The sequence below is a fragment of the Kogia breviceps genome, chromosome 8 (genome assembly GCF_026419965.1).
Source record: "Kogia breviceps isolate mKogBre1 chromosome 8, mKogBre1 haplotype 1, whole genome shotgun sequence".
Taxonomy (NCBI): domain Eukaryota; kingdom Metazoa; phylum Chordata; class Mammalia; order Artiodactyla; family Physeteridae; genus Kogia; species Kogia breviceps.
Genome location: NC_081317.1, coordinates 5,045,417 through 5,069,631, shown reverse-complemented (window position 1 = coordinate 5,069,631; position 24,215 = coordinate 5,045,417). Strand labels below are relative to the sequence as shown.

At 59.5% G+C, this 24,215-nt stretch overlaps 1 protein-coding gene and 1 long non-coding RNA gene across 2 annotated transcripts; one reads left to right on the top strand and one right to left on the bottom strand.

Annotated features, from left to right (window-relative positions):
- Window positions 1-1,991: 1,991 nt before the first annotated feature.
- On the top strand, window positions 1,992-5,346 carry LOC136794701 (uncharacterized). The gene is made up of 2 exons (XR_010841820.1): window positions 1,992-3,498; window positions 5,057-5,346. It is a non-coding gene; the product is annotated as an uncharacterized lncRNA (long non-coding RNA).
- On the bottom strand, window positions 3,292-17,466 carry FAM78A (family with sequence similarity 78 member A). Its single transcript, XM_059072538.2, has 2 exons — window positions 16,488-17,466; window positions 3,292-6,413 (listed from the first exon to the last, which is right to left on the bottom strand). The coding sequence occupies exons 1-2, from the start codon at window positions 16,808-16,810 to the stop codon at window positions 5,885-5,887; spliced, it is 852 nt and encodes a 283-aa protein (XP_058928521.1). The 5' UTR covers window positions 16,811-17,466; the 3' UTR covers window positions 3,292-5,884.
- Between the last annotated feature and the right edge of the window lie 6,749 nt (window positions 17,467-24,215).

Sequence of the window (24,215 nt, the reverse complement as noted above, 5' to 3'; positions counted from 1 at the left end):
ACCGCTGCGCCGCCAGGGAAGCCCCTCGGTGTGTATTTGTTGAGGATGCTCAGGGTCCTGAATAACCAAGTCCTGTCATCTGGATGTTGCCGTGACACTTAGCCTCATTGAAAGAGAGAAGTCTCTGGTCTCTGATATAAACCAGGGTCCAGTGTGACCGTTTTCAGGCAGCCCCTTCTGCACGTTTAATAGCGAGCACCACCCCTACGCTTGGCTGGGTCCCGACAGGGGAGGGAAGGCTCGGGGTGCGTGTCCCAGCTTGCAGATTGGGAAACAGGCATGGGAGGTCTGGCGACCAGCCCCACCTCACTCAGCAAGACAAGTGGCATCCAGGAATAGCGCAGGGCTTCGAACTGCGTCCCGCTTGCTGTAAACACCCAGCCACGCCCCCCCCCCCCCCCCCGCCGTCATCTGTCTGATTTTGAAAGGGACCATAAAATATGAGCCTGGTAGCAGCAGCACTGAAACCGAAGTTGGGCTCAAGCCGCTGGAGGACCTAATCCCGTCTCTGCATTCCAGTCTGCAGGGACAAGTGGGGAAGGCCCGCCGGGTCGGAGCTGGGCCGGCTTCTGCCAGGACCGGTGTCAACTGTGTGCATATGCCTCTCTAGACACAGGCGCAGAGGCGGAGCTCATTACTCAGATGTGTTTTTTGCATTCAGTCATTTCCTTCTTCCAGTGCCGGCGGGGCTGCTGACGACTCATGTGAAGCCTCTTGCTCAGGGACCTTCTGTGCCAGTTAGTGAAGGAATGGTTAAGAGCGGTGTGCTAGAATTGGGGTGTGGAAAAGCTGGGGCTGGTGTAGCCAAAAAAGCAGTGATAGGGCCGAGTCAAAAGACGGCTATTTGAAACCAGCCGAGCTCTGCGACTTCCCAGCTGGGAGATCTTTAGCGAGACCCTCGGCCCTTTGGGAGGGTCAGTTTCCTCCTCGGTAAACGGGGAGGAACACCATTTGATGAGGTATGGGGACAGAAAAGGGCCGTGGAAGCGCCAAGCGCTCCCTCTTCGGATGCTCTTTGTCTCGGGGGATTTCGTCGTGTTGATGATTCGGGTGGATCCTTGGTGGATGGTGTGTGGGTGGGCATTGTGGTCTGTTGCTACCCACAACGTTTGCCTTAATTGAGGGCCCGGACCCCGACCAGGTGGGAAACAGTCTCTTTGGGGCCATTCAGGCAGGATGGGTGAGGACCAAGAGACAGGTGCGAGAGAGCTCCTGGGCCATTAGAAATGTCCAGGGACCGGAGAGCGCCACTAGCCTTCGCCTTTCTGCACTTGCCAACAAGCTGTCTCCCTCTTGGACCAAAATGGGGTTTCCTCTAGGCCTCAGGGCCTAACCTACAGGGAGTCTTTGTCCAGAGCAGAGGTTGGGCTCTACCCAGAAGTGACTTTACTGGTAGAAGGCAGGCTAGGCGTGAGGCTGCCGTGAGCCTGTTTCTCCGGGCATCTTGGGGCAGGTCGGCCTGGCCCAGCCTGGACAGCCGGCTCTCCAGGCCTTGGCTCCTGGCGGGGGCGGGGAGGACGCTGCAGCTGCTGGCTGGAGCCTGGTGTCTGTGTCTCATCCCAGTCTGGGACTTCTAAATTTAACCTGCTATCAGCTTTGAGAGGCTGGAGGCTTCCACTGTGTGACGAAATGCCACTTGGAATCCATTTTACTCGTAACCACTCCCCCTGCACATTCCCCTCCCAAATGTCACCCCCAAACGCAGGCAGCTGTCTGAGTGTCCTCCCATGTCAGCGTGAAGATTCGAACGCCTGAGCAACTCTGGACCCTGATGGGATCGGGCTCAGTCCCCTCCTGCCATCGGCCAGGGCTGCACCCCGTTCTCTGTTCACACACACGCACACGCACACACCATGGCCTCACAGGCAGAGAGCAGGAGCTGAATCCACAGTCGAAAGCCAAACCGCGACAGTGAGCTGCACCACCCATAAGCCATCTGGGTGGAGGGCGGCCAGTGGAGCCTATTATGCAATTTCCTGCTTTGGTGTCTCAGAGGAGACACCCAGGAGACAGGATGCAGAATGCCGTTGGGTTGCTGCAGCGTGGGAAGCCCAGGGAAGAAACCAACTCCCCGACGCCCAGAGCGAACGGGGCCCCTCGTGCTCTGCGGCGACGTTGAGAGGCCACCGCCCACCCAGCCGACGAGCCCGCGGCCTGCACCTGACCAGGCAGCCCCTTGCAGGCGGGGACCTGGCGGGCTCACCGTGGGCCGCGGAGAGCTGACAGCACAGACTGCCTGCGCTGGGGGAGGAAGGCACTTCCTGCCTGGGGAACCCAGGATGGAGTGCGCCGCAGGCGTGTGGGGGGGGTGGTTCTTCTTATTAATAGGCGCCATTGATGCCTGAGCCCAGAACGTGTGCTCCACAGTGACTCACTGAGGTTGAGAGCACACGGGGGAAGGTTTGGGCCCTGGGGCTGGGGTTCAAATCTTGACTCTGCCTCTTCCCAGGTGCGTGGCCTTGGGCAGCCTCTCGACTTCGGCTCCCCCTCAGTTTCCTCATCTGTGAAATGGGGATCGGGATAACGTCCGGGGTGGTATGAGGATTTGGTGAGTCAACACCCAGAAACCGAGTAGAGTAGGGTGTTCTCACTGTGTCAGGTGGGAGGCAGCTACTCAGAGAACCCCCATCTTCCATACAAGGTAAGCGGGGTCAGGGGGGCTCAGTGTCTTGCCCAGACTCGCAACAATGACCTTGAATCCATGGTTCACCTTCAGAGCCCGCACCCACTCCAGACCTCTGGGCTGCCCCACCTTTCATCCTCCCATAAGGAGGTTCCAATAGGAGGAGAAGATATTTACTATCAGTGCTCTGGCCACACGACCCCTTTCACCAGCTACAGGCGAGGGCAGGGGCAGGGCCTAGGTTGACCTTGACTTAGGAGCTGCGTCTCCTTGTGAAGACAGGTTTGCAAGTCTGTGGGTAAGGACCCAGTCTAAACACTAACCCCTCTTGTCACACAGGTTTCTACTGTTTGCCAAAAAGCCAAGCTGCCCCCCAGGTCCTAGCCGCACATCCAAGTCTCCTGCCCCTCCTCCACACAGGGCCCCAAGCAGGGGGCACCTTGGGTGGGGACTGAGGTCCCAGGGCTGTGGAGAGCAGAGGGTGCCATCTGCGAAGTGGCCCGCCTCCTCCTGGGTCCCTCCAAGGCCCTTAGCACCAGAACCCCCAGGCTCCAGCCATATACCCACCCCCACCCCCCCAGATACATTCACTCCCCAGGCCAGAGATCCAGGGCCGTCAACCCCCAAAGGAAGCGCCACTTCAGAAACATCCAGTTCCTAGCCAGGCCTACTTTAAAATTACACTTTATTTCTCTTTGTGAATATTTGTCGTCGTTCTAAAAAGGTTCATTTTACATTTTCTTCAAGAGTCTTGTGCCTCCTGGTAAGTGCATTGGTCTGTTTTCACAGTACTCTCCACGACCACAGACGGTCCTTATTGCTGGAGGAGCGCGTCCACGCCAGGGAGGGGGACACCTGAGGGATCAGGGACCCAGGTGAGAAGCCTGCGTTCCTGACACGAGAAGCCGAGGGACCCGACCCAAGCTAAGCCGAGTTTCCTTGGCGGGACCTGGAGCCTCCCCAGGGCCCTCCCAGCCCTGTCTTCAGAAAGGCTAGGAGGGGCAGAGGGCAAGGGGCCGGGCAGTGCAGCAGTGCCAGAGCAGCAGCGCTCCTCCAAGCGGGCCCAGCCGTGGGGCCCCCGCCCAGGGCCTGCTCCCGTTCAGGAAGCGTGGGCTCGGGGGACTCTGCCCCCAGGCGGCTCAGGACCACCTCTTACTGTTGGTTCCTACTCCCACCCCACCCTAGGAAGAACTCCTTAGCGCTGACCCAGCGCAGAACCAGCACTCCGGTCCCTGACCCCTCGCCCAGGGCCCTTTCTCCTTTGTAGTGCAAGAAAGACCTGAGTGGAGAGAAGGGCCATGCCAGCAGGAGGCCAGGTCCCGTCCGCGGCGGCCGGCCACTGCCACCCTGACCCCTCCGCAGCCCGTGCCCAGACGGGGAGCTGGGACCCGTCGTCCCCCTCACTTGAGGCTGTGGCCTCTCTGGGTGGCAGGCAGGCCTCCCTCCGAACACACCGAGGGCAACCGGTGCTCTCTAGAGGGAAGGTCGCAGTCCTGACAGGGGTTCCCCAAAAAGCACCAGGCCGGCAGCCGGCCACCCAGAGCTGTTTCCCGTCCAGAGGCTCCAGGAGAGCTGCACGCCTCCCATCAGGAGCGGGCTCGGGCGACGGCTGGACGTTAAGCACCCCTTGACTAAATACAATATCCCGTGCGTGGGTAAAGGAGCAGGGCGAGGGCTTCGTGAACCACGCCCACCCACGCTGTCACCGGGCCTCCTACGAACGGCTCATCTGCAGCAGAAATGGATTATTTCTCTCATCTGACAGTTTTCTGGGCTTGATCATTACCGGTCTGAATGAGGAACCCAGGCGATGTAACGGTGGGTTTGTCGAGCTTGGAGGAAGGGGGGCCTCAGCAGGGTGTCCCCTCAGCTCCTGCAAGCAGCCTTCAAGGCAGACGTTGCTCAAAAAGCCTGGTGACACTCAGGACCAGGTCCTGGGGCTCCAGAGGGCCCAGGACCCGAAGGAGAGTGACCTCGAGGACCAGCCTCAACCCCAGGCCCACTTCATCGCCCTGGCCGTGGGCGCTGGCTCGCTTCTGTGAGGACCGGTAGCAGGGGGTCTGCCTCTCGCCTCCCGCCTCCCCAGCCTTACCAGGTGGTCCAGGCACGCGCGTCTGTGGGTGCCCTCGCCTGCAGCACCTCGGCGCTTGCAGCCTGTCTGCAGGCGCCCCCCCCCCGCCCCCCAGGAAGAGCCTGGTAGGGGCGTCCCCGAGAAGGTGCTGGGCGGCAAGGGGCAGGCCTTCTTATCTTTGAACTACAGCTGGGTAAGGTGGCTGGCCCTGCAGGCGTTTGGGACAGAGTGGATGGAAACGGAAAAGCTGCCCACTGAGATGTGCCGAAAGAGCCAGCTGGCAATGGGCGCTGGAGACCGAGATGGTGGGAATTCCCTGGGCTCAACCTGTAACTCACAGGACCCTCCCTCTCTCCTCCTAGGCCCACCCAAGGCAAGTTCCGGCTGCGGAGGAGAGAGGAGAAGCCCCCAGCAGATCTACCCTGAGCCCGAGCTCACAGCTTGTCTCTGCAGGCACCAAGTTGGGTAAGGGTTCTTCTACCTGGGGTGGCGAGAAGGGACTTTGGGGGCAGAATCTGCCTGTGGTTTCGGCTCAGCTAAAACGAAAGAATGAGCAGCCGGTTTTAGATCTAAATCTGTAGCCCAACCCCCTCCTCCCTCACCTCTGGCGGAAGATGCAAAGTCCAGCAGAAAAGACATCCTGCTCTCTTTGTTTCCGGTTTTTTCCTTTAAAATCAGCTTAAGGCAAAAGTTTGGCAAAGCAAGTCTACATAAGGCCTCGTGACGGAGGATGAGGGGAGCCGCCTCGGGCAGGCGGGGCCGCTGCGATCAGCCCGGTGCGGTGAGACCAGGCTCATCACCAGCTCCTCCTCATCCCACCCCTGAACCTCGGAAAGAGGCGTTAAAAAAAAAAAAAAAAAAAAAAAAAGAAAGGAAAAGGAACAGAAAAAGCAGTTGTTTCGGGGAGTCTGTTGCAAGTGAATGACGGAAATTGCGAGGAGGAGAGGAAAGGAGACCCAAGGTGACACTGAGGGCGCACGTGGAGCGGTCGGTCCCGCCTGGGTCTCCCCCCTCCCCCAGGGAAGCAGGTCCCAGGAGGGCGGGGGGCCATCCCCGCGCGCGTTTCGCACAGTGAGATCCGCCCGCTGGAGAAGGTAGAAAGGTTGTATTTCGCTGAACGACTGCAGAGTCCGTGCGGGTTGTTTGCGCGGTGTTATTATCTGGGTGTCACCTCGCGGGCGCCCTGGCTGTTAGCGGTGCTTGGGGGGGATCACCACCAGCGCCGGCCCGTACTTGGGCCGCCACATGAGGACCTGAGCGTCGTTGGCATTGGGCTTGACCAGGGCGCTGGGCGGGATGGGCTCGTTCTTGCTCAGGATTTTGGGCTGGTCCTGGGCGATGGGCTCCCGCAGCCGGGCGCGCTGGCCCAGGGGCCGGTTGGGGTTCACCTCGATGCTGAGCTGCATGCGCCAGTGCAGTGTCTGCAAGATGATCATGTCGTTGGTCGAGGTGTTGGTGGCCACCAGCCACGTGATGAAGCTCTGGTCCCGGTAGATGCTGGTCAGCTTGGCCACGTTGCTCTCGCTGACGGGCACGGCCCACGTGACGCTGGGGTAAAAGTTGTCATTCATGCTGATGATGAACTTGGAGTCTCTCTTGGTGGGGCCCACGATGGTGCAGGTCTCCGTGGTGTTGCCGTACCAGGGGTAGTTCACCCCGTCCGAGTCGCTGATGGCCTCAATCTTGCCTTCCTGGAGGTCTGGGAGCTCCCAGCTGGACCTGAGGAGGGGAAGGCCCGTTTACTCAGCCAGCCACACGCAGGCTCGTCTGCATCCCCCTGTCCCTGGGGCTTAGCTCCCCAGGGGGCCAGACAGTAAACAGACACCCAACATCATGTCAGGGAACTGGGGCTCCCCTAGACATGGCCCCAGGGGGGCCACAGAGCAAGCCACATCCTGTTCTCTTGCATCATCTCAAATTGGTCTCCCCCGGAAACCACTGTAGACAGGGCTAGATTCCGGCTGGGCTTCGGAAGCCCTAGCTGCCCCTGCCCTCAAGGGAGGGGGCATGGGGGCAGCACACAGTAATGGGGGGCCCTCACCTGCGCCGTGCCTCCCCGTCCCATGTCCCAGCGGCTGGTGGGACGGCCACACGCAACCCTGCGACCTTGATTAGGGCGGAGGCCACCGGGCCCCCGAGAGGCTGGGGCGGGGTTACTCTCCTGGCCCGGGCGGCCCCAGTAGGCGTGCAGGCGGCAGGGAGTTTCTTTCTCTTGCTTTAGGGGCCCCCAGTGGCCGTAGGATCGGCACATCTGGCAGTGATTTCAGCCCCTCATTGACCAGCGTCAAACGCCCACCTGCCCCCGAGCTTTGGTGTCCAGCACCGGGGCCAGGGGCATGGGAACCAGCACTCAGGGCCCTCGCCGAGGCTCCGGCCCCTCCCCTCCACATCTCCTCCGCCACACGTGGGCCTGGGCTCCCTGGCCCTCCGCCCAGTAAGGCCAACACCGAGGGCGGTGCCCTCTTCTCCCCATCGCCCGCCCTCCCCCCGCCTTGTTTCTGCTCATGCCTGCCTAGAATAGGAAGCACAGCTCAGCCAGAAAGGCTCCCACCTGGTTGGCCCCTGTCTTTGGAGCAATAGAACCAAGAAAACCTAACCAGCCAGTCTCAAAACTCTGCTCTCAGTCCCAGCCTCGGGGCCAGCTTTACAATCAATGCCTCCTGGACTTGCTGCAGCTGCCGGGGAACCTGCACTTGCAGCTTCAGGCCGGTCTGAGAACCAGCAGCAGCACTTGGTCAGCCCGACTTGCCTGCAGGGGGCTCGGCCTTCTGGCAGCCGGGCTGTCCGGAGCTCGGACTCAGGAAACCTACTGGCCTTGCTGAAAGCCTCAGCCACCCTCTCACTGGTGTGAGACCCTGGGCAAAATCCCAGCCCTCCCTGGACCCCAGACTCATCACCCACATCCCACCTGGGGTCCCGGAAGGACACAGGCAGGAACATGCCAGTCCAGGGCAGGGCACAAGACAAATGCCAGTGATTGGCACCTGCTAGCACCATCTCTGTCACTATTGTTACTATAATAATAACCCTCTGACAGAAGAGGACTGTCCTAAGTTGCTCTGAGGACACGTGGCTGGGGGCACAGCAGCGTCTGGGGAGCCCACGCCCCTTAGAAACTCATCAACAGTCACAGCCACCCCACCAGACAGATAAAGTAACGGCAGCTGGCGGTGGGCGGGGCGGGGGGCGGGGGTGTCTTTTTCCCAAGTGGATTTAGCTAAGCAGTCAGGCCTGGGCACCTGCCACACCAAAGCTCAGGACACTTTGCCCCCAGAATTCCAGACACCTGCGTACACCAGCGGTGCTCTCCAGAATATACGACTTTACAAAATGCGTTCCTGTTCACGGCAGCATTATTCACAGTAGCCAAAAGGTGGAAACAACTGAAGTGTCCATCAACGGATGATGGATAAAGTGCTCCATCCACGCAACGGAATATTATTCATCCTTAAAAAGGACATTCTGACACACGCTACAACACGGATGAACCTCGAAGACATGATGCAAAGTGAAATACGTCTGACATAAAAGGACAAATACCGTATGATTCCACATATATGAGGTCCCTAGAAGAGTGAAATTCATAGAGACAGAAAGTAGAATGGCGGTTGCCAGGGGCTGGGGGAGGGAAGCCGGGGAGTCAGTGTTTCATGAGTGCGGAGCTTCAGTTGGGGAAGATGAAAATGTTCTGCAAACAGACACACAACAGTGTGGATGTACTTAATGCTGCCCAACGTAAGAATGGTTAAGATGGTAAATTTTATGTGTATCTTATCACAGTGTAAAAAATGCACTCCCCTACTGAAACCTGGGACGATCAGGAATGTGATTTTGCTAATTGTTCTGTTTACTTCATTAAAAAGGTCACAAATTAGGGTAACACCTGCCTAGCAGAACATCTCCTGCCCGGGGCCCTGAGCTCATCAAACGCCAAGGAGGAGGTCACCGTCTTGAGCCTGCAGATGCGGCCGCCCCCCGGGGGTGGCCGCCATGGACCAGAGAAGGGGGTCAGGGTCCCTGTCCCGAATTTCTCAGAAGCCCGTGCCCCACCCGTGCCAGGCCTCCTGTGGTGGAAGGCACCCACTCTGGCTTCTCACAGTGGTTACACTTGCTTATAAAAGTTTTTTTGTTCGTCTTTGTTTTTGAGGCAGAAAGCCATCTTTTGCCAAAAGACCTTTTCCCTTGCCTTCACCCTCTTTCACTTCCTAAGAGCTGGCTTGTTGTGGGGCGCGGGGTCGCCACCGGAATGGCCTCTCTCTCTCAGCCTCTGACCCCCAGCTTCAGGTTTCCTTTTCCGCCTCCCAGCCCCCAAATGCCCGGGCGCTGGCTCAGTCACAGACGGGTGACGGTCCCCATGAGCTGGCAGACGGCCGTGTCTCATGTGGGGTATTACTCAGAACCAGGGCCAAGGGCGTCTGTTTTCAAATCATCACAGGCCAGCTGGGCTGGCTCTGGGCCCCGTGGTCCAGTCTCCCCGTCGAGGTGGTGCAGGGAGCACGGTCAAGGGCACAGCTTCTGAGGGACGTGGACCAGCCCGGGTCCAGCACCCCCCCCACCGGCTACTAGTCACAAATCTCTGAGCTCCACATTGGTTCACTGTGGATAACCACACCCACCTGCAAGCTTTTTGAGATGATTAAATGCGTCAATACAGACTACCCAGCACACAGTAAACAGCAATACGTGGAAACTTCCGGAGACCATTGGAGTGAGGCTGGCCTCTGACACGAATGGATTTGCCAGCCCTGATGCGACCTGAAGCCTTTTGACCTCATTTATGTTTTCAGATTACCCATGCTCTGAAAGGGATGGTTCCATACAGTTCTTGCCTCTAAGACTTCCTGTTTATTCTGGAATGACCTTGGGCTTCAAGGCAGACCCTCAGTTCTCCACCTCCTGGGTGGAGGGGTGAGTTTGGACCCTGGTCCTGCGTACCCTGAGCCCTCTTGTTGGCACAGCAGGGACAAGAGAGGTGCACAGGCCAACGAAAGGTGTAGGCAGGGCTCCCAGCTCCGTGCCCGGCACACCGAGGCTCAACCAGCAGCTTCAGGGGGAGGAGGGGCATGTTGTGAACACGCGCAAACGGCCATCTCTGCCCCAGCACCTTCTCCCCACACCTCAGGGCAGGTCGTGTCAGGCCTCCTACAGGCCAGCAGGAGACCCCGGTCTCCCCCGTGTCCTCCCCCCTTTGCTCGCCGGCCTCTGCTGGTCTTCGGGGCAACACTGGCTACAGACTTTGTGGGACCAGGGGGTGAAGTGAAAACAGGAGGCCCCTTGCTCAAAAATAAAGAATTGCAACGTGGTGACAGCAGAGCGTGGAAGCACGCGTGGGGCCCTTCTGAGCACGGGGCCCGGTGGGACGGTGCAGTCCCCACGGCCGGGAAACTGGCCAGCTTCCGTGACTCCCACCCTCATCCCAGAGGTGCGGGAACCCAGAGGACAGCAGGCAAGTCCAGGCTTGAAGCCGGACCTCAGAATGCTTTCTGGGACCCCCTTGTAGCACATCTGAAACAGACTCCTCAGCGTCCCTCAGTGCCCATTCCTTCTGCAGCCCCTGCCACCGTGCACTCAGCAGATGTTTGCAGGGACGTGCCGTTGACGCTGGCCACGATGCCGTGAAAGGGAGACAGAGCTGCTGACCTGGTCGTCAGTGATGCCGGGGGGGCCTGCACCCTCTGGGCGCCCAGTACCATCCCTGACTCCCTCTCGCCTCCAGACTGCCCCCCCTTCTCCTCTGCCTTCGCCCTGGCCACGACCCCTCACCTCTCCCAGCCTCCTCTTGCCGCCTGCCATGCTCTCCTCCCTGAAGCCTGAGTGATCTTTAAAAACACAAATCTGATGGCACTGTTCCTCCCCTCAACCCTTTTAAGCCTGCCATGACTCCCCAAGGCCCTGCCCTGAAAGCCAGAGAAGCCAAGGGTACACACACACACACACACACACACACACACACACACACACACACACACACACACACACACAGCTCTGAGCAACATTATCTAGAGTGTAAGTCTGAGGGCTTACAAAAGGCCTTCCCTGGAAGGGATAGAGGCTGTGCAAAGGGCACCCATGGGGGCTGGGGAGGGACACCCTGAGGCTCCAGGCCCAGTCACCAGCCAGAAGCTGGCCCGGCTCGAAGGCCTCTCGGTAGAGGGTGAAGGAAACCAGGGATGCCCAGAGGCCAGCGGTGTGGCCCTGAGGGGACGTGTGGGACTGGCCCCTCCTGTGGCCCTGGGAGCACCTTTCCCAGCCGCTTTGTGCCTGGCAGGGTGGCGCGCCTGGGCCTGGGCTCTCTCCTAGGCACGGGTGGACCCTTGTGCCCCCACGGGCCCTCGTCTCTCCCAGCTCTCTGACTGCATTTTGAGTTCCAGACAGCAGAGCACCTGGTCTCAGAGCAGACTTCCCAAGCTTCACATCTCTTTCCTCATTTTGGTCCTGTTTACATATCTCCTGTGCTATTATTCACTTAGTTTTTTTCCTTGAAATTAACCACTTTTCAAAAAAACTCAACTAAACTTAGCTTTTCCTATGGAACACCTTTGAAATAACAGGTCAGATATATTGGGTATATATATATTTTTTCTAATACACATTAGAATAAATATGTGGCTTTAAATTACAATCACACTTAAGCTGAAACGAGTTCTCCTAAATATTATGTCACGTCCCACAAGTGGCACCATTGGGCACTCTAAGAAACACGTTTACAGACGGCGACTTGGGGCTCGAGGGCAAGAGGGCTGCCCAGGGCACAAGATTCTTCTGCCCAGTGCTGGTTTCAGTGCCCTCATGGGGGCCAGATGGGCGCTTAGGGCTTTTCTCACCTGCTCCCCAATTTTACAGAGCTTACTGTTTTTTTGCAATTTGCAAAAAGTTGCAATTTTGTAAAATTTTTGCAATTTTACGAGAAATGAGGCCCAAGAGCCCCCTCCCAGACCAGACTGGGACCCTGGTTTCCTGACTCCTGCCCTGGGCGGCCGCCCACTGGGCTGGCCCCTTCCCACCAGACAGGTCACCAGGAGCCCCTTCCCTGGGGGAGGAGCTGGAGGTGTCCCCTCCCCGCCTGCCCCTGGGGTTCCCCCAAACAACAAACACCACTTTTTCTTCCCCCCTTACCCTTCTTCGCCCAGGCCACACTCCCAGGGCCTAACACGAGGGGGAAAGGGCCAACAGCGTTTTAGTTTTTAGTTATAAAAGCTGTGTTTTTGTTTAAAAAAAAAACAAAAAAAAAAAACCAAGCCATCGAGAAGTACAAAAAGTGAGAAACGAAAGTCCTGTCCTCCGTGCTTCCGCCTCCCTCGCTGAGGTTACTCACATTACACTCTGGTAAACATCCTTCTAGAGCATCCTCCCTGCACATACACACAGTAAATGTTCCCGTTTTTAGCGCTTTTAACAAAAATGGATTCCTACCCTACTTATTTTACAACTTCTTTTAATGCAACGATGATTCTATGATATAAAATCTCTAGCTCCTCCTCCTCATGTGTAAGAGCCTCATCCTGTTCTGCCCTGGAGACAGACCATAGTTTCACCCCCTACTGATGGACACTTGGGGTGTTCCTGGCTCTCTTCAGTAATGGACAGGGCTGGGGTCTCTGTCCCCACACATATGTCCTTCTGCCTGCTTCCTGCATTCACATATTCGTTAATTCACTTGCTCAGGAGATTTCTGTGCATGCCTGCCATACTCCAGGCACCAGGCCAGGGGCTCAGTTTCTCTAAGACAGACTCTAAAAGTAGGACAAGAGGGTTGAAGGGCGTGTGTGCTTGAAATTGTAGTGGACGAAGCCAAGCTCACCTTCCAGAAGCTGCCTCAATGGTACCCCCAGGAACAGCACGGGAGGCTGTCTACTCCCCCCGCCCCACAGCAGGCATTACTGATCTTTTGCATTTTTACCCAGATCCGATCAGCAAAAACAAAAAGCATCTCCGTATTTCACTGCCGTTTCCCTGATCACTGTGCTGTCGGAGCCTCCTCACATGTCTCTGGGACCTGCCAGCTTTTGTCTTCAACCCTCAGAAGGTGAGGGTGGGTGCGATCGCTTGGCCGGGGCCGGTCCAGGGGGAGTTCTTTCGGGGCCAGGCCGTCCCCCCAAACTTCCTCCCACCCCAAAGCCTGGAAACGAGAACTTCCCTCTCGTGCCTCCGCCAGGGCCCCGCAGATGGGGGAGGCTGCCTTCCGCTTGCAGAGAGGAAGCATCGTCCTCAATTGTTCTGCACGGGCCCCGGCTCAGACCCAGGCTGCAGGAAGAGGCCACATGGTCACCAGGGCCAGGGCCATTCCTCCTGACCCGGCCCCTGACCACTGGAGCAGGGCAAGCCTCCCGGGGCAAGTGGCCTCAGGTCTCAGCGGCCCTGGCCTCATCATAAAATCAGGACCTCACGGGGTCCTTGGGAGACCAGAGAGTGAACGGGGAGCTGGGGCAGCCACACAGCATCAGCCCAGCTCCAGCATCCCCTGGCCAGAGGCCTCAGGCCCCTCCACCCCTGCCCAGCCATTTCCCACCAGCCTCCTAATCCTGTGACAGCATATGTCACCGCAGGTTCTGGCCGGAAAGACCCTCAGAGGTCTCGTCGCCCGAGATTCTCATGCGGTAGGCGGGTATGTGAAACCCAACCCAGGAGAAGAAAGAACAGTAGTGACTCCAACACAGCAATCTCTGTGCTGACTCTCTGCCAGGTACTGTGTGATTGATGATGAATTATTACTAGTTACGGTATGGGCAGCGACCACATATACTATCTCATTTAATCCCTCAGACAACCCTGCGATGAGGGACTATTCTCCCCATTTCACAGAAGGGAACAGCGAGGCCCAGAAAGGTTGAGAGCCTGGCCCACGCTCGCCAAACCCGTGGACGGTGGAGCTGGAGCCACGCCTGGCTGGACAAGGGCACAGGCGGGTGGCACTGTCAACCCAGAGAGACCCCGTCTCCTGAGCTGCTCTCCTCCCCTCACCCCAAGCCTGACCTCTGGCAGAACCCTGAGCCGGAGCCGACCTTGACCTTGGCTGTGGGCCAGGTTCTCTGGAGGCTCCAGAGGAGGGCAAACTAGGGATAACGTGAAGCATCTCCCACACGGGAGAAACTGTTGACTCGTCACTCGGAAGACTGTGCCAGCTGGCAGGTGGCAGCTGAGGATTGTGGAGGATGGGGTGGTGGAGGCAGGCGGATCCAACAGTGTTCTCGGGGGGGGGGGTGGCTTTGAAAGCTATGTGGGTTGGACCCCAAACCATATAGAATCCTCTCAAGCTGGCACAAGAAACTCACCATCTTCTAGCTCTCGTCTGTAAGTCGGGGTATTACCGGGGTGGCACGTGGCATTGTTCCACTGCAAATATTTCCAAACCATGACATTCAAAAGGGTTCTCCTCCTGGACTGGAGATGAATTTCAAGCAGGGATAATGTTTGGGGGTATTATGGGTTTTGCTTAAGTATTTGGAATTAATATTTTTAATGCAAGCCCATTTGGCAAGAACAGAAGCCCTAACCTAACCTTTGCCTCATTGCCGTTCCCTCCCCAGGCCATTAAAGCCCAGTGACCATGTGGGTGTTGTTTTAAGGCTTCAAACTGTCTGGGTCTAGCCCAGTAGTTCTCAACCAGGGGTGACTTCGCACCCCTCCCGGGGACATGGGGCGGAGTGTCTGGAGACGTTTTTGGTTGCCAGGACGTAGGGAGGGAGGCCGCAGGCATTGAGTGGTTAGAGACCAGGGGCGCTGCCCAACACCCTGCAATGCACAGGACAGCCTGGTCCCGGCAAAGTTAGGGGACACTTCCGGGCAGCCTGAGGCCGCTGGTCACCCCAGAGCTTACCAGCCCTCGCTTTCTTTCACATCGCGGGTCTTAAAACTATGAAGACGCTTAGTTACCACAGGAGCTTTGGGGTAGGGGAGACGGGAAGGGTATTTTCATCACATCAAGATGCTTCCGTTTACATTCGAGCAGGTGCAGCTGTCCCGGCTTATTCCGGAGGGCGCCAGTTGAATACAGAGCCTCCCCACGGGCCGGAGGAACCGTGCTATCTGGTAATTCAGTTTCTTGATATAATTTTGTTGATTAACAATCAATCTGATTAATAATCAATCGAGCAGTTTCCAACTCAGCATGTCAGCCACGGGTCACCTACACCTGTCCTCTCCCCGAATCCTCCCAGCAGGCTAAGGGGGGTTCTTACCCTGTGCACAGATGGCAAAAGCGAACCTCCAAGAGGTGACCTGCCGAGGGCCCAGAGCCAGTGCTGGGCCATAATTCTGACCCCGGGGCCTGAGCCCATTAACGACCAGTCCATCCTGCCCCTCCAGGGAGCCTCGAACTCTGCCCTTTCTCCAGGGCTGGTCCTATGCCAACCGGGAGTCCGGTGGACCCAGGAGAATGAGGTATGCGGGATGCAGGGTTCCCTGCGCTGAAGGCGCATCCCGAGAAGGGGAGGGAACAAAAGGAAACACATGGAACTCAAGGAAAACGGCCTCCAACCACTTGAAAACTCAAATCGTCCATGACTTACACTACTGTTAAATTCTTAAAAGTCGGGGAGTAGGCCCTCTGTGAAAGAGGAAGACCTGGGCTGGGGAGAAAATGCCACACAAACAGTAATTTACATCTGTCCAGATTCTGTCGTTTCGGCCCTGATTCTCAACTCATTACATATCCCATCACCCACCTCCCATCCGATAGAAGAATCAGAACAGTGATAACACCGTTAAGGACGACAGTCACTTGCATTCAGTGTTTACCGTGGGCTTGGCGGCGTGCCGGCTGCTCGACCAATGTCATCGCCCGTAATTCAATAAATAAGCCGTGGGGCAAGGACTATGACCGGCCCCGATTTGCAGACGAGGAAACCGAGGGTCATGGGAGTCACGGGGGTCAAGTTGCGGGGCTGCCCTTGGGGCCTGCCTGGCGCTCTCAGAAGCGTCCCCGTGCTCAGAAACAGCTATTGTCACCACCCTGTCTTAGGCGGCCCTTCAAGTTAAGTCACTTCCCCCTCGGGCTACAGCTGCTCTTGATACACTCAGGATGACCATCACTAGGATCAGAGAACGTGCCAGGGTCTCAGGGTGCCACACCGAGAGGTACACTCTCCTGGGGACATTCTGGGGACGGGGCTGGACAGAAGAGGTCTGCGGGCTCCTCTCAGCTCTTAGAGGCCCACTGGAGCCTTCTGGACACAGACACTGGCTGTCCACATAAAGTGGCCTTCTGCTGCGGAGAGAGAAAACACTGCACCGAAAAGCGCACGGGGTTTCTGAAACCCCCTCAAACAAAACTCCATCCGGAACAGAGCGGAGTGTTCCCCCAGCTCCTGTTGTGCCTCTGAAAACAGCAGGGGACGAGTTCAGGTCCAGCCCAAAGCCCTGCACGCTAAATCTGGAGGCTGCAGAGGCCCGGCTCTCCTTCCCCAAGTACCGGCCACGTGTGCAGGTCTGAGCCGGGCCAAGCCGCAGCCTCTCCAGTGACCCGGGACGGCATGCGTGCTTTGCCAAAGAGGCACCTGGTGGAACGTCCCTCTGCTTTCTGGGCATCTTGCGGGGAGGGGTACGGGAACCGCAGGGGGCCAAGGGACAGTGGAAGGGAAGGTCCTAGAGCCGTGACCCCAATCAGAATCAACAGGCAAGCCCTCTAGGTCACCTGGCCAAGGAGGAATCAGAGGCCACTTCCATGTCTGCCTAAGGCTTCCCTCTGGCCCCGGTGGGACCCCTCTCTAACCACCCCCCACCGAACTCACCCCCAGACCCCCAAGCTCCCCCATCCCAGGGGCCCCCCGAAGCTTGCTCCTGAGCAGTACTCACATGCCCTGTTCCCCATACTGGTTGTAGAACTCCATGTGGCTGCACGCCTGAATCCAGCCAACTATCCAGGTCTCCTTCTGGGGGATGGGCGGCATGACCACCTGGGCCGAGGCACGGAAGTGGGGTGTCCGGTAGCGGAGCACCACGCTGGAGGACTCATCGATGCTGGTGGGGATGGGGTCGATAGAGGCCTTGACATCGATCACCGTGATGCCTTCCCGGAAGACTCTGGCTTTGCCCCCGATGCTCTGAATGCAGCCCATGGCACACAGTACGGCTCTGATAACCAGGGAAGGCCAGCAGTCCCAGAGAAAACCGGGCATTGAAAGGATGGAGGCTGCCGGACCCAGTGCAGACAGTATAGCTCTCCAGTCTCAAATCTCAAGACTGATATCCATAGGATAGAAAATTCACTGAGTAGAGGGGGTTTGCATATCACTACCTCGGGCCCGATTATAAATAAGGATTTTGCTGCATTTCAAGGGCCCTGGGTTCGCTCTTCTTCTGCTAGCAGTGGACAAAAATCACCGATATTCTTTGGGTTAAAAAAAGAAAAGTTTGGAGGTTAACGGGTAATCACGTTGTTCAGACATCCAGCCCTTCCTCCTGTGCCTCACACGCGGGGAACGCAGCTCGGAGACGCTCCCTGAAGTCTTGGGGCGAAGAAGGCAAATGCCGGCAGGCACATAAATAAGGAAGGCTCCGTCGCCTGCGCGGTGCCGCCACCCTCGCTGCAGAACACCGACTTCCTGCCCTTCTGCCTTCCGCACGCGCTCGGGGCACACGCACCCGGCCGCTCGCCCAGCCCGGCCGAATCAATGGAAGAGCAGTTTCTGTTCAATCCGCCGAGGTCTGGGCGCCCTCGGTGGCTTCCAGGAGGCGAGCGCCCGGCTCCCGCGGGGTCCCCGAGGAGCGCGGCGCGGATCCCTGTCGGCGCCCACTCGCGGGCACGCCGCGTCCCCTCGCCGCTGTCGCTGTCGCCGCCCGCCGCCGTGCGGGGCCCCAGGGCTGCGCTCGCGCCGCCGCCTGGTTCGCCGCGGCCGCCGAGGACCTGGTGGGAGGTGGAAAGGACAGGGCGTCAAGGCCCGCCTCAAAGTTGAGCCGAACTTTGCTGCGGGGGGCGCGCGGGGCGGCGACGCGTGTGCACGGGGCGCGGGCTGCGGAGCTGACGGCGCAGCTCTGTGAGGTCTGCCTGGAGGCGGCAGCCCGCCCCCCCGCCCGCCCCATCAGTGGCGGCCTCACGACCGCGCGCACCAACGAATAATCGCCGCCGGTGACATCTCGGCTGACCCCTCCCGGCCGGGAGGCGGGGTGGGGCGGGGGGCGACTGGCCGGCACTGCAGTGGGCCTCGTGGACTTTCGGGTCCTGGCACTGCCCCCACCGCCTCGCCGCCGGCGGCCCCTTCCCCGAACGGGTGCCTTCGACCCCCGGGGGGCGCAGTGCCACCCCGCAGGCCGGTCTGATCGGGCGCACGCCCCTTCCCGGCCGGGGTCCCCCGACTCCGGGAGGGCGCAATGCTCCAGCCCCGCCGCGTCCGGCGCCTCTGTGGCCCCCTCGCCAGCCCCAAACGGCCTCCGATCCCCGCGCGTCCGGCGCGCTCGCCGCTGCCGAGAACTTTGGCGCGCACACCCCCACCCGGACGCCGCCGACTCACCTGCCCCTCGGGCCGCTCCGCGTGCCCGGGCTGCCGCCCTCCGGACGCCCTGAACCCGCCGCGGGCACGTCCTCGGGGCGCCCCCCCTTCCCCAAGCAGTGTCCTTTAGCTCTACTGGGGTCTGGGGTCGGCGTGGGCGCCCCCGGCCCCCACGTCCTCCTAGCTCGGGGCTGCTAGGGGGTGGCCGGGGGCGGAGGGGTGAGGCTCGGGGCTCTCTCGCCCCCACCCCGCGCGCCTGCTTTATTTTATGATCATTGTGAGCGTGCTGTAGCCGCTCAGCCCCGCCGCCGCGCCGCAGCCGCCTGGCGCGCCCCGCGTTGCCTCGCTCTGCTGCAGCATCGGAAAGGCAACCAGGTCAAACTTTGCAGAAACTCAGCCCCTGCGCCGGCCTGGCCCCGTGTCCGCCCGCAGCCGCCGGCCGGAGCGCAGCGCACGCAAAGACCGCCGCCCGCTCGCCGGCCCCGCGGGGATGCAGGTCCGCAGGCGGCGGCGGCGGCGGCGGCGGCGGCGGCGGCTGCGGCGGCGGCGGCGGGCGGGCGCCGCCTCCTCCTCGCCGCCCGCCCCGCTCTCCACCCTCGCTCCCCGCACACAGCCCGCCTCCCCCCTGGTAATCCTCTCCCCCTCTTCCCCCTCTCGCTCCCTCTCTCTCTCTCTGTCTCTCTCTCTCTTTCTGCAGCTGCGGGGGGGAGCTGAGCCTCTCCTCGCAGAAACGACATTTCCTTTTCGGCTAGCCGCGGGAATTCTGGGTAGTGTAGTTCGGCTTCTGTCTCGGGTCCAGGTGGGCTGCTCCTCGTGCCCTTTGAACTCAGCGGGCTTTCCGGGGCTCAGGGCAGACGGGAAAGGGTTGCCGTTGCCCCGGCATTCCTGGCCTGGCTGGGTGGAAACAGTGCAGGGCTCTGGGAGGCTCCAAGGCTGGGAAGTTTGGGGGTGGGGAGAGAAGTTCTAGGAAAAAGGTCCCCGTGTTTCTTGCTCTGTGCTGGGCTTCTGGGCACCCTGACAGGTGGTCAGGCCCGTCGGGCCCCAACTGTGATAAGCACTGTACAAGCTTGATGACTTCATCCACCATCAGCCACCCCTGGGTAGGAAGCCTATGGTGTGTATTTCACAGAGCAGGACTCCAAAGCTGGGAGATTCCCAAGACCTGCCCAAGGCCTCCCCCAGACGTGTATCCCGGCTGAGACCCGGGAGATCTGTGTACAGAGGTTCAAAGGGGTTTGACCCTGGATGGGGGAGGGGAGGGGGAATCACTGTTCACCTCTCTAAGCATCTTCAAACCAGTAGCCCCACCCACACCTGGTAACTAACCACCACCACCACCACCACCCCCCCCCCCCCCCCGGCCCCTGCCACTCCCAAGCCAGAGCATCTTGAGTACCGGTGAGGGCAGGGATTGGAGGAGCAGAGGGTTCTGGCCACTTTGAGGGGTTTTCTTTGAGGGGTGATCAGCCAGCCAAATGATCCATCTACACCAGCACCGGTTCAGGCCACAGGCAGGAAGTGGCCTGTTGAGATGACCACTGCCTCTTGGCCAGCTGCACCCCTGCCCTCGCCCTGCTTACTGCCATGGGCCCTCGGCCTAATGAGGGGTCATCCCTTTCCAGGTCAGCTAGTTAGTAGTTTATTCCTAGTCCTGCTGACTGAGACCAAGGTGGGGTGGCCTCATGGTCTGCTTACAGCCAGAAGATGGGAACAGCACGGGTCTCGGAAGGACCCCGTGTAAACTTCCATTTCCAGGAAGAAGCTTTCCCTGGCCTCTAACCCACAGCGTCCTCTCCCTGCTGTGAACTCACAGCCTCCACAAAGCATTCTGCCCCTCTTGGACGCACTTCAGCCTTCACATAATTATTATGCTAATAACTTTGGGGGTGTCCATCTCATCTGCCCACACCATCACCCCCAGTGCCTGGGACAGAGAAGATCCCACTGGCTGGGGTGCCCCCTGAGGGCAGGGACACTGTCCTGGCCACAGGACATGAGTGCTCCATGAACATGTGCTGAGCTGCACTTCTTGCTCATCTGACGTGACAAGAACAGAGGCCAGAGCCCTAACCTGCTCACTAAGCGGCCGGGCGGGGAGATGATTTCCTGGAGTCCTTGCTGCCTGTTGGAAGTGAGGTTACACCCTGCAGCCCTGGGCTTGGTTGGCCTGGGTCTGCGATGATGATGATAGAGCACTCGCTGTGTGGTCTGCACCGCTGACTGAGTATTGTCTCTGCTATCCTCCTTAACCCCAGGAGGAGGACTGGACAGACAGAGAGACCCAGGGGTCATGTGACAGTGGCTTTCCGGAATCTGGATGCAGACTCAGATCTGGCCAAGTTCAAAGCCCACTTATTTCCTCCTCCAGGCACGCCGCCCTTGCCTGGGGACCAGCCCCTCCGAGCCCGGATGGAAGTGACGTTAGAAAGCCCTGTGTCCGGTAAGTCCCACCAAAAGACTGCTTGGCTGCCCACGGGGTGAGCAAAATAGAAAATCCCTGTCCCTCGGCCCCAGAGCTGCATCCTCTGCTACGTCACCTCCTATGCAGTACTTCGTCTTAGGCTAGTTCGAGGGCCAGTTCTGCAGAGGGAGGGCCCAGGCAGCGTCTTTTTGCCAGGCTCCGAGCTGAGGACGGGACCCCCCGGGGCCAGCCCTGACGGATGGAGGGTCTGAAAGGGCTTGGCCCGCGCCAGCAGCCCCTGTCCTGGCCCTTCAAGGTCCCGGCTGCTCCTCCAGCTCTCAGCCCCTCCAGCCCTCCTGCAGCCCTTCCTCCTGCTCAGCATTTTCTGGAGTCTGTGGGTGTTGGGCACAGACCCACGGCTGTCTCAGCATATGTGAAGGCCCGTGATACATCCACACGAGAGGGAAGCGCTGGCGTCTGCAGAACCGAGGAAGGGGACATGTGTTTGCGACGTGCCCAACACCACGGGGACACTCGCACAGCCCCCCAGACCTCTCCCCCTCCCTCAGACCTCAGTCTCCCCAGCCAACTCTGCCTTGAGGTCACCAGTGAATGGGAAAGAGCAGGGCTCTTTGTGGTGGCACAGCCGCCACCCCTCCTCGGGGCTGGTGAACCCCCCAGTGTGGCAACTTGGGAAGGCCAAGTGCTGTCAGTGGGAAGACGAGGTCCCTCAGTTCCCGGCATGTTGGCCCCGAAAGGCCTTGAAAACCCAAAGTCACACAGCACACCAGAGGAAGAAACAACCTGACCTCACCCAGCTGGGTTTTAACACGCAGCCTCAGTGAGTCCAGAGTCCTCCCAGGTCAGCAGAAAGAGCCGGATGCAGGGTCTCCTCACTGGGCATCCCTGTGGCCGGGGCCTCTGCATGCCTCACCTTCCTGGCTCTCCGCAATGACCCCGTGAGCCAGTCCCGTTACCGTCCCATTCCACAGGTGAGGATACTGAGACCTGGGGACGAGGGAGGTGTGGATGGAACCCGCCCCCCTGGCTCTGAGACCTGGAGGCCGGAGGATTTGATATAGCAGGCGCTCTCACCAGCATTCCCTGCAGCTGTAGGGACCTCACTCTTACGGCCAACGGAGACAGTCTCAAAGTGCCTTCTCCCTCATGGACCAAGATCTCAGGGCCACAGCTGGTCCTCCAAGAGCTCTCAGCCTGCAAGGGTGCAGTCATCGTGAGACCGGAAAGGCATTTCTCAGGTGGGAAAATCCCTTGCTCTACAGATGGAAATGTTAAGGGCTGGGATTCTGTTGCCCTGGGAGATAGGGTTATCTCCTTAACTGTTTAGGACCAGGCCGGAAGCCAATGGTGAGCCTTGAAATGTCCGCCTGGGAGACGCGTGGGCAGGGTTGGAGGGCCAGGTAGGTGGCTGGAGGGGATGTTGCATCAGGAGGCAAGGAGGCGGCAGGGCCCCCCTGGCACCACTGAGGCACCTCACCTCTGCAGAGAGTGGGCTCAGCCTGGCCGAGCTAGCACATCCGGGATCTCCGAGAGGGCTGGTCCCACAGCCTCCCTGCAGATGGGGAACACGGGCCGGCAAGGTCATACAGGGAGGGCTCCGGAACTAGATTCCAGGTCTCCTGGCCCCCAGGCCCATGATAACCTCACTCTCCACGGAGGGGCAGAGGTGTGGCACGGGGCCCCACGTAAAACCCGTGCCTGGGGTGCCCGCAAATCTTTCCAGCCAAAGGCTCAGGAGCGCCTTTTTGTACGTCGTGTTAGGTGTGGGACTGACCAGCTGGCCACCCCAGCACCTCACGCCCGTGCATCCCTTCCCCAGTATTGACTGGGCACCTGGGCCGGCTGCTCAGAAGACACGAGGGAACGCAGCCAGGGCGTGGACACGTAGGAGGCACGGTCCCCTCAGCACTCACATCCCCGTGGGCCGGCGAGGTGCCAAGGGATAACTCCGGGAACGATGAGTGGAGATGTTAATTAACATGAATAATAAATGGGTACAAATTCATGCTCAAAACGGTTATGAGAAAGTATCGATTGCTATAAATCAGGACGTACATGAGCAAGTTGTTTTGATGTGTGTGGGTCCAGTGCTGAGCTTGGGGGCGGGAGGGTGAAGGATGCGTGTTCCAGGGCTTGAGGGGTGTGATGGTGTGTGAGGCAGTTAGCGTGTGGGGGTGAATGTGTGATGATGTGAGTGTGTGTGACAGTGTGAGTTTGTGCGTGTCTCCGTGTGAGGATACACGCGGTGGTTGTGTGTAACTGCTTGGGGGGTGTGTCTGTGTGTCTGGGAAGGCGTAGGTACGTGTGTCCATGTGGGTGTGTGTATGAGGTGTGTAACGGTGTGAGTGACCCCACGTGGCGTGGGTGTAGGTGAGGGAGTGTGTGTATATTGTGGGTGTCACTGTGTGCCTTGTGCGAGGGTGTGTGTGAGGGTGTGTGGGTACAGAAGGACACGTCTGTGTTCTGGTTGTGTGAGTGCATGTCCGTGTGAGCGTGCCCGATGGTGCGTGTTCACGGGGGTCTGTGAGGCTGGAGGTGAGCGTGTGTGTCTGTGGGTGAGAGTGTGTGTCCGTGCAGATGTATGGATGTGTGTGTGATGTGAGCACGGTAGTGGGTGTGAGTGGGTGGGATGTAGGAGCGCGTGTGAGTGTGCATGTCTGTGCACGCGGGTGCGTTGGATGTTATTTGGGGGCTGGAGGGGATGGTTAACGTGCCTGGGGGATGGAGATCCAGGGCCAAATCGGGGTCAGGACGGGCGGGGGAGGGGTTGCTTCTCCCAGCCTGGCTCACAAGGGAGGTCCCTCTGGCCCCGCTTCCCCGTCGGAGCCACAGTTCTGAGCGAGAAACGTCTGCTCCTCCCGGGAGGGCCTCTTTTTTAAAAATTTATTTATTTTATTTATTTATTTTTGGCTGTGTTGGGTCTTCGTTGCTGCGCGCGGGCTTTCTCTAGTTGCGGCGAGCGGGGGCTACTCTTTGTTGCGGTGTGTAGGCTTCTCATTGCGGTGGCTTCTTGCTGCGGAGCACTGGCTCTAGGCACGCGGGCTTCAGTAGTTGTGGCACGTGGGCTCAGCAGTTGTGGCTCGCGGGCTCTAGAGCGCAGGCTCAGTAGTTGTGGTGCACGGGCTTAGTTGCTCCGCGGCATGTGGGATCTTCCCGGACCGGGGCTCGAACCCGTGTCCCCTGCAGGGGGATTCTTATCCACTGCGCCACCAGGGAAGCCCCCGGGACGGCCTCTTGAACGCACCACCGTCTCCCCAGGCGAGGAGCGGAGGCTCAGCGGCGCCCCGCGTCCGGCGACGGGGGCAGTGAGCGCAGGTGCCCGCCCTCCCGCCGGTCACCTGGCACCGCCCCTCCGCAACCCCCGCCCCGCCCCCAGCATCCTCGGGCGCCCCCCCAACCATCACGGTCCCGCGCGCGGCAGATGCAGGAGGACGCGGGCGCCGCGGCCCGGAGGCTGCTCCGGCGGGGCCCCCCGCGCGCCCCGCCGCCCGGGGAAGAACGGGGACGGAGGCGGCGTCAGCAGTCTGGGTGCGGCCCGGGATCGGGTGCGGCGCTGGGAGTTCTCCAAGGTGCTAAAATAAACCCGGAGAAGGATCAGGTTTCCCTACCGAAATAACCCAGGAGCGGCCTTAGAAATGCGAACTGACAAAGCGATCGGGGCGGGAGCTGGCG

Bases quoted from the DNA above. Each gene is read 5' to 3' on its own strand.
- FAM78A (XM_059072538.2), bottom strand. From the start codon at position 16,810: ATGCCCGGTTTTCTCTGGGACTGCTGGCCTTCCCTGGTTATCAGAGCC. The intron at 6,414-16,487 runs GTGAGTACTGCT...TCCCCTCCTCAG, and splicing joins CAGTATGGGGAACAGGGCAT to GTCCAGCTGGGAGCTCCCAG.